The sequence below is a fragment of the Piliocolobus tephrosceles genome, chromosome 15, assembly GCF_002776525.5.
Source record: "Piliocolobus tephrosceles isolate RC106 chromosome 15, ASM277652v3, whole genome shotgun sequence".
Classification (NCBI taxonomy): Eukaryota; Metazoa; Chordata; class Mammalia; order Primates; family Cercopithecidae; genus Piliocolobus; species Piliocolobus tephrosceles.
In genome coordinates this window covers 93,274,307-93,283,921 of record NC_045448.1, presented here as the reverse complement: position 1 = coordinate 93,283,921, position 9,615 = coordinate 93,274,307, and the positions used below count along the sequence as shown (strand labels likewise).

Below are 9,615 nucleotides of genomic sequence, written 5' to 3'. Positions count from 1 at the left end.
TTTTTGAGACAGAGTCTCGCTCTGTCGCCCAGGCTGGAGTGCAGTGGTGCAATCACAGCTCACTGCAGCCTTCACCGCCCAGGTTCAAGTGATTCTCCTGCCTCAGCCTCCCGAGTAGCTGGGACTACAGAGATGCACTACTACACCTGGCTAATTTTTGTATTTTTGTAGAGACAGGGTTTCACCATGTTGGCCAGGCTGGTCTTGAACTCCTGACTCAGGTGATCCACCCACCTAGGCCTCCCAAAGTGCTAGGATTACAGGCCTGGCTACTTTTTTAAACATGAGAGAATACTTCACTAAAATTTTCTAACTGAATTTTTCCAGAATGAAACAGCTTTAAAAACCTAAAGGTATGAATTAGAAAAGTATCAAACAGAAAGAGCAGTTTTACATTTTAGTAGATTTTTGTTTCCACATTTTTATACCTTAATACATTTCCTTTCAAGAAAATATTTACAAATTTGTTTTCCCTTGCGTTCCACTGTATGTTGGTTGATGAATGCCTGACTCAAATGCTGCTGCTTCTCTTTAGGTTTACCATCCTTTAAAAACAAAAACAAAAAAACTAAACGTAAGAAACAGAAAATTAAATATTTTATTCTGTTACACAAAATTATTTAAACCAGCTTCAAAGCCTTAAAGGGTGACTCTTCTAAATTGGCCTTCATATGTAAAATTTGGATTTCTGTACACCAGGTTAAAAATGAATGTTTTGTCAGTTTCAACAGCATTCCATCATTGAATATCAGTGTTTGTATTGATCTGTATATTTTATTATACATTGCCCTTATTTTGTAAAAATGAATGAAAAAAAATTTTAATGGGCCAGATGCAGTGGCTCACACCTGTAATCCCAGCACTTTGGGAGGCTGAGGTGGATGGACCACTTGAGGTCAGGAGTTCAAAACTAGCCTGGCCAACATAGTGAAACCTCATCTCTACTAAAATACAAAAATTAGCCGGGCATGGTGGCAGATGCCTATAATCCTAGCTACTCTGGAGGCTGAGGCAGGAGAATCGCTTGAACCCAGGAGGTGGAGGTTGCAGTGAACCGAGATTGCACCACTGCACTCCAGCCTGGGCAACAGAACAAGACTCCGTCTCGGGGAGAAAAAAAATTTTTTATTTTAAATGAAAGTGATAATATTTATGATTAAAAAATGAAGTCTAAGAACAAAGATCTTTAGAGCGATAGAGACAAAGTTGGAAACCAGAGTGAACCAAAAGCAGTGGAATCTATAGTTTCAATGAGATGCTCACTGGGTGTGAGTTGAGCACACTTATCAGCTCAAGTTAACAAACACAAGTAGCAATACACCATCATCAAAGATGGTGATAAAGGTATAAAAGGAGATTTTCATATTAAAAAAAAGAAGGAAATTTTATAATGCATTTAAGCTCTTCAGAAACATAAGGTAATTTTTACATGTTAACTTATGCTACCGCTTATAGCTTCTGTATACCAAATTTTTGAATACAGTCTTGGGAATACAGTATGTGCAAACAAGGGAGCTGACTGTACAGTCATTTACAATAATGTCAAATTTCCACTTAGCACCATCAAATTTATGTCTTATAAATATCTGCCAGTTTAAATCTTTTGTTTCATTTGGTAATGTTATTAAATTCTACTATTATGTTTAGAATTTGTTCCTTGTGTAGAAGGGCTGTCAGCTTTGGCTGAATAATCATTTGAGCCGTGTAAATCAAATCAAAGAGAATACTGACAGGGTGTTGGGGAACAAAATCCTAGTCCTGACTTGGCCCTGTGTGACTACGGGTAGTTATCTGAACCATAGGGCTTCAGATTCCTCATTCATAAAATACAGAGGCAGGGGATAGACTGTATATAAATGCTTTTCAATCTAGAATATTTGGCATTTCTAATATTTTACCACCCTTTACCCTTGTCCCCTATAACCAAGTGTAATAAAAAACGTTGCTATCCAGTTAAAAGCCCTCAGAAAAGTGGAATCCAGAAAAGGTACTTGTTATTCTACCCTGATTACATCTACAGACCAAGGAAAAGGAACTTCTAAAAAACAAAATCAAAATATAGGAAGATGGGGAGATTTGGTAAGGCCAATGATCAGAAATATTCATTTTTAATTTCCAGAGGGAGCCAGGATGAGGGACTTTAGATAGTAAAAAATTTGTAAGACTCAGTGGCCTCTGAAATGCCTCATGACTATTTGATCTTCTCTGGCTTCCCATTTTTCCAGAGTCATTGATAGTATAATACTAAAAAAAAAAAAAAAAAAATCAAGGAGCCTAGGCTGGCCACAGTGGCTCATGACTGTAGTCCCAGCACTTAGGGAGGTGGCGGGTGGTGGGAGCCAAGGCAGGTGGATCACCTGAGGTCAGGAGTTCAAGACCAGCCTGGCCAACATGGCGAAACCCTGTCTACTAAAAATACAAAAATTAGCTGGGCACGGTGGCATGCACCTGTAGTCCCCTCTACTCAGGAGGCTGAGGCAGGAGAATCGCTTGAACCCGGGAGGTGGAAGTCACAGTGAGCCAAGATTGCAACAACCTGGGTGACAAAGCAAGATTCCATCTCAAAATAATAATAATAATAATAATAATAATAATAATAATAATAATAATAATAATAATAATAAAAATCAAGGAGCTTGTGTACATATATTCAGGAACAACAGTGAGAACACTAAGGCTTTAAAGTAGTGTTGGCAGCTAATTAGTGGGAAAAAGAAAGCTGCAGTAAGAAGGAAGAACACGGAGAACCCAGTGATATTAAAAGGACATCTTCATCTGAAAACCCTGATTCTGTGGGATGCTTCCACCTCTCCATATCACACAGCACTTCTTGTCACTGAAGTGTAAGATAAAGTCCAAAAGCATGCAGGGGCCAGGTATTCCTATGTTCTTATACCTCTTCCTGTGAGCCACTGTTCCTCAGCAAAGCATTTGATCCTTTGTTTCCAGTGCCAGGCCATTTTCGCTTCATTTTCTTCTGTTTGCCATTTTTGTTACCAGCTTTAAGATTTTTTTTTTTTTGTTTAGCAGCTAAAAGTAAAAAATTAATTTAAAAAATGACATAAAGTTACAATAGCAGTTTACTTTTACGAAGTACGGGGCCAGGTGCAGTGGCTCATGTCTGTAATCGCAGCTCTTTGGGAGGCTGAGGCAGAAGGACTGCTCAAGGCTAGGAGTTCAAGGCCAGCCTAAGCATTCAAGGCCAGCCTAGGCAGCCTAGAGATCTTGTCTCTACAAAAACTTAGCTGGGTGTGGTGGGGTGCACACCTGTAGTCCAGCTACTCTGGGACTATAAGCTAAGGCAGGAGGATTGCTTGAGCCAAGGAGTTCAAGGTTACAGTGAGCTATGACTGCACCACTGCACTCCAGCCTGGGCAACAGAGTGAGACCCTGTCTCAAACAAATGGAAAAGAGAAGTATGATTTACAGTAATTGAGGAAAGTTCTCTAAGCCTCAATAAGTGAAAACTGGCATGATACTGACCAGTCTTTCTAGAAGTTCTGGGATTAAGGGACCAAAAAGAGAATTATGATAATACACCCTGGATTCTCCATTCTTTGTTTTTAAAAATATACAAGGTATTGTCAAGAAAAAAGTAAGATAATAAAATCAGTCTTACAAGCTCTAAGGCAGATCCTTTTGAAGTGTTCAGAGTATGATGGATCTAATTAGGAACTGTAACAGTAAAAACTTTAAGTGTTTAAAATGACCTCATATATTACTGTCAGATTTCTCACTGAAAACATTTTAAATAGATTAAGTTTTTATTTATTTATCTATCCATCCCTGCATTTATCCATCCATCCTGCAATGGCATAATCACAGTTTACTGGAGTCTCGAACTCCTGGGCTCAAGCAATATAGATCCATTTTAAGTAGAGAAAACAACAAAAAAATGACAGCATTAAAATTTCATTTTATTTTTTTGAGACAGAGTCTCGCTCTGTTGTCCAGGTTGGAGTGCACTGTGTGATCTAGGCTCACTGCAACGTCTGCCTCCTGGGCTCAAGTGATTCTTGTGCCTCAGTCTCCAGAGTAGCTAGGATTACAGGTGTGTGCCACCATACCCTGCTACTTTTTTTTATTTTTAGTAGAGACAGGGGTTTCACCATGTTGGCCAGGCTAGTCTCGAACTCCTGACCTCAAGTGATCCACCCGCCTTGGCCTTCCAAAGTGCTGGGATTACAGGCGTGAGCCACCATGCCTGGCCAAAAATTTCATTTATAATTGCCATTTACCCTCATATTTATGGCTAAATCTCATTTTAGTAATCCAGAAGAATATATTTCTGAGTTACAGTCTGACATACAACCATTCCAGTCAATTCCTCTTTAAATGACAACAACAGGATATCCTATCCTTCATACATGCAGAGGCCAGGGCTTTAGCATTCTCCCTTTAGAAATAGACATGGCCTTTGATAACCCGCCTCCATCCTCCATCCTCCTACAAACTGAGCATTTAATGCACCAAGTGGCCAGGTCTCAGATGAGGTCTCTGGCCATGCAAGCTCATGTCTGGTATAAATATCCATGAAAACCACAGTCTTACCATGAGAGAAAGTGCAAGGAAAAATCCTCTGTCCATATATGGACAACTATGACTGCTTCTCTAGATAAACTTTAAATGATAAAATAGTTTTGACTCTTACGCTGTAGAGTATCTTTTACTCCTTCTTTCTTTGTAGATTCTTCAGGTTGAGCAGTATTTGCCATTTCTCTGGCTTGTATGTACTGTTGAAGCTCTTTGGCAAAATTATCTTCTGATTCCTGACCGCAGATGTCATTATCACTATATACATCATAGTCCTTACTTCTTGATTTTCTGTGCAGCGAACTTTTTGGTGATATTGCAGAGTTTCCAAAGTGTCTAAACTAAGTAAAAATTAAAACTTCAATTTTAAAAACCCAGCATGATTCAAAACAATCTGGCTGTACAGAAGAAACAAGATTGGCTATGAACTGGTCATTGTTGAAGTTGGGTAATAGGTACATGGGGTTCATATACTATTCTCTCCACTCATATATTTGAACATTTCCAGAATTAAAAACAAACTAACAAACCACTATGATATATCTATCCTTAAAGATGATTTGAGGGAAGATTCTAAATGTGTACATTGTATGCATTTGACTGAATTAAACTTCTAAACCCCCAAATCTTAATTATTTGCTGTGAGAGGATTACAGTATTACAGTTCACACATTACATTTCTGCCTCTGCATTGACAGTACTTTTAAATGTCTTCAATAATTTATCATTTTGTAAAACACCAAGTAAACTGTAATGGTCCATATGAAAACCCACTTACACTTAAGATACATCTAAGTTACCAAAGCCTAGTCTTTCTCCTATAACTCACAGGAGTGGTAGCAACAATGATGACAAGGAATAAAGAACTACCCTGTTCTCTGTAATCGAGTTAACTTCACTTTCAGAAAGTTTCCTAACTCTGTTGTTGCAAGTGCCCACGGCAAGGGTGAAGAACCCAGGTATGGGAGCTAATCCTAGAGGAGCCCAAGCTGATCATAGCAGATGACTTAAAGCAATTTCTGCATAAAAATTTTCAGGTATTGGTTACACACATGTGTCTACGTGACACAGGGATATTAAACTATATAATTAGAATTAGTATGTATGACACATTTTAATCAGAAAGTTTATTTTTAAAAAATGACCAAGGATCATTTTTTAATGAATAAGATCAAAGGGCTCTTATTCTGATGTCAGGAAGAAATGGCATGCCTATCATTACAGTGGACAATGATTCTGTTTCAAAGCATACTTTGGGGTCTGGTCTCTTATTTGCTTTCACATGATAACTAAGAAGCAAACTCAAAACAAACAAACAAAAAACAAAACAGAAGACTCGTTATTATAAAATATATTAGGTGGTCCAATTTAACAGTTTACTTTTTTTTTTTTTTGACAGAGTCTCACTCTATTGCCCAAGCTGGAGTGCAGTGGCACGATCCTGGCTCAGTGCAACCTCTGCCTCCCAGGCTCAAGCGATTCCCTTGCCTCAGCCTCCTGAGTAGCTGGGACTACAGGCGTGCACCACCATGCCCAGTTAATTTTTGTATTTTTGGTAGAGACGGGGTTTCACCATATTGGCCAGGGTGGTCTCGAACTGCTGACCTCAAGTGATCCACCCGCCTTGGCCTCCCAAAGTGCTGGGATTACAGTCATGAGCCACTGTGCCTGGCAATAGTTTCCTTCTGATGTTTAACTTCAAAGTTAGGAGTTGTTCCACCAGAGGATTGATTATAAGCCTAGAAAATGAACTTGCTCCCTACTTATAAAGAATCCAAACAAGCTGAGGAAATTTCTTGATCTGACAATGGCCTCAATTATACCTTATCTTCACTACACCAGACAAGACTATCAACCAATCTAATATCTTCAGGCCACCAAACTTCTTGTCTCCAAGTCTTCAAGGAAGAGTGCCTTTTTCCCACTAACACCATAGAATAAACTTGTAAATATAACTTCTGGACTGATAGATCAGGGGTTGGCAAACTTTCAACTTCACTACCTGTTTCTGTAAATACAGTTTTACTGTAACACCAATTACATCTATTCATTTACATATTGTCTTAGTTGTGACAGAGACAACATAGCCTACAAAGGTGAAAGATTCACTAACTGATCCTTTATGAAAAGGTTGGCTGACTCCTGTGATAGATTATGTTTACCTTGGTTTTGGCCTTTAATTTTATTTAGTAGGCATGGGGGAACCAAAAAGATTATTCAGTATGCAGCAGCTCCTATGAAGTTCAGCTTAATCAAATACATAGAGGTGAGATTTTCTTCAGTGCATATGAATCAAAATATTAAAATGATCCAAATAAGCGATTAAGTTCCCTCTGCCTGCACAAAACACATAGGCCTACAGTATTGAAGCAGACTCTTTTTACGACAAGTAATAATATGTCTGACTTATATTAAATGAAGACATGAAACAATCTGGCAACATTAATAAAGCCAGGACAATCATCAATTGGGCTGTTTTATTACACAGTAGGGATGAATATTACTAATGATTCTTTTCAGAGGGCATTGAAATATATAAAATACAAATAATTGAATACTTTTCTTCACTTAGCAAGCTATAAACTCATTGCTTCGTTTGCTTTTTGTATAATTTAAAAAGTATATGAACATGATTACAACCCCTTTCTCCTTTTGTAATAGAGTCGAAATAACTCTTTTTATTCAAGATGGTTTACTGAACTAGTATGGCCTCCAGAAACCTCCAAAATTAAAGTACAGGTAACTGTGTGTGTGTGTTGTGTGTGTGTGCGTGTGTGTGCATGAAGTGCATTCATCAGGAATTAAGAATCAAATTTCTGACAGACAAAAAGGAAGTTAAGCTCCAAAGGTTGGGCTTAGGTACAGTGTGAGAAATGGGGCTATAAATGAGACTGAATTAAAATTCTACATAAAACAGACAAAGCTGTTACAACAAATTCTCTCTGCCTCTCCCTCTCCAGAACACAATCACCCAGGTACTTTCCCTAGGAAAAAAAGAGAAGGCTGTTATCCAAAGAAGTGAAATAGAATGTCTGGTAAAAGCTAAGATGTGGGTACTACGACCACCCACATGGAGGTACTAAATCTTCCACATGCTGGCATTTGGCAGCAACCCCTACCAGAAAAATACTCCATCCTACTCACCATAAAGCAGGAATTCTCACCCTGCTGTCCAGAGACCCCCCTCAAAGGCCTATGGATTGAATTCAGAAAATTCAGTGAACTTGAATGAGAAGAAAACCACATATTATTTTCATCAACCTCCAAATTGACATTTGGTATTTGAACAAAGGAAGTATGTTCAAATATGTTCTTCTGTTTTGAACATAGGACACAAAATATAGCAGTATCAGCAGCGCCTATGACTGTCACTAATACAAATTACAAATATTTTCATGTATCACATTATAGTTGCAGATCTCAAAATATCTTTTATGTTCACGATCACTGCAAAATTAGAATAACCAGACTAACTGCTCTGCTAGGTCTTAATATTCAATGTATTAATAAAGAACATATTACTCTATAGCATTTGTTTTTAATATTTTGATAAACTGGATTTCAATCAAATCAATTTCCTTTGTAATCAAAAATATTTTATTTTATACACTTAAAAAACTCAAAAAGGGGTCCACAGGCTTCATCAGACTGCTAAAGGGGGTGCATGGCACAAAGTGGGCTGAGAACTGTTAACACTACTGGGAAACCTCCTATCCGCATAGCCCACTCACTCACCACCCCGTCAGGCTTCCTATTTAGAGAAAAGGCCTTCAGAAACACAGACTTACCAATACAACAGCAAAGGACATCTAGTAACTCTCTGGACCTTTCTTAAATGAATGGACAACAAAAGAATACAAAAGAATGTGACAAAAATCTAGAGCTGGAGTCAATGAACTGCAACCCAAGGGCAAAATCCGCTCTGCCACCTGTGTTTGTAAACACCCACAAGCTAAGAATGAACTTTACATATTTTTTTCATGGTTGAAACAAAGGAAATCAAAAGAACATTTCATGACACTTGAAAACTATATAACATTCAAATTTCAGAGTCCATAAATACAATTTTATTGCAACACAGGCACACTCATTCATTTACATATTATATGGACTGCTTCTTTGCTACAACAGCAGAGTTGAGTAGCTTCAAGAGACCTTCATGGCATTCTCATCACTTCACAGAGATGCTCAGTGCACTACAAATTGCCCTGACAGTTATAAATTGTCAACATTTTGAGTGCCTCATTGAGTACCTCATGCCATTTTATTTTTTTTATTTCCAGAGCATACTTACCACATCAAAACACAAAAAGCAGACTTCAAAGGTCAAGTATTTAAAGGCACAGTGAACTGTGAATCATTATACTGTCGAGTCAGATGGCAAATCACTGTGGTTATTATGTAACAATACTACAGTAGTGCTAAAAGAACACAATGTATGTTGACATTAGAGTATTAAGCATTCATCACAATATTCCCAACTCACAAGAGAGTAACAGAAAAATGAGAAATTTTACTCCCGCTCTCTTCTGATTAAAATTATTACTTTTTTAATTAGGAAATGTAAAATAAATGATCAAATCCACAAATTTCTTTCTTTCCAAAAATAAAACAAAAACAAGGCTATAATCAAGTAAGTTTTATTTGTAGCCAAAGAAAGCTGGTAGTGAGTTAATTAAATCATGATGGATTATAGCAGTTAAAGAAATCTGTCCAGAGAAAATAAAGTTCTTAAGTGGCCTTTTGGCAAGAACAGCTGCTCAAAGATATGAGGAAACTGGAGCTTCATCAGACAATTTAAAATCAGGTAAATACGTCCCAGTGCTTTTCCTTGGCTTTTAATGAGTTCACAGGTGTTACTGATACTGCTCAGTATCACTGTGCTGTTCAAAGTTAACATAGGAACAAGATCTCCATACCCACATTAATTTGCAGCAGATACATTGTGCACACTCAAACAGTTCCGGAAGTGTTTTTTCAGACTTTAATGTAAGTGCTTCAGAATCCATTTAACTATGCGCGGTGGCTCAAGCCTGTAATCCCAGCACTTTGGGAGGCTGAGACGGGTGAATCACGAGGTCA

General features: G+C 37.9%; 1 protein-coding gene across 1 annotated transcript in view; it reads right to left on the bottom strand.

Moving 5' to 3' along the window:
* Nucleotides 1-9,615, bottom strand: part of ZC3H8 (zinc finger CCCH-type containing 8) — a 42,774-nt gene that overhangs the window by 19,631 nt on the left and 13,528 nt on the right. Inside the window, exons 3-5 of the mRNA XM_026449784.1 lie at nucleotides 4,652-4,874; nucleotides 2,897-3,030; nucleotides 429-545 (exon numbers count right to left, since the gene is read on the bottom strand). Of these exons, the coding sequence (XP_026305569.1) occupies nucleotides 429-545; nucleotides 2,897-3,030; nucleotides 4,652-4,874 (474 nt within the window). The remainder of the gene's footprint in view (nucleotides 1-428; nucleotides 546-2,896; nucleotides 3,031-4,651; nucleotides 4,875-9,615) is intronic.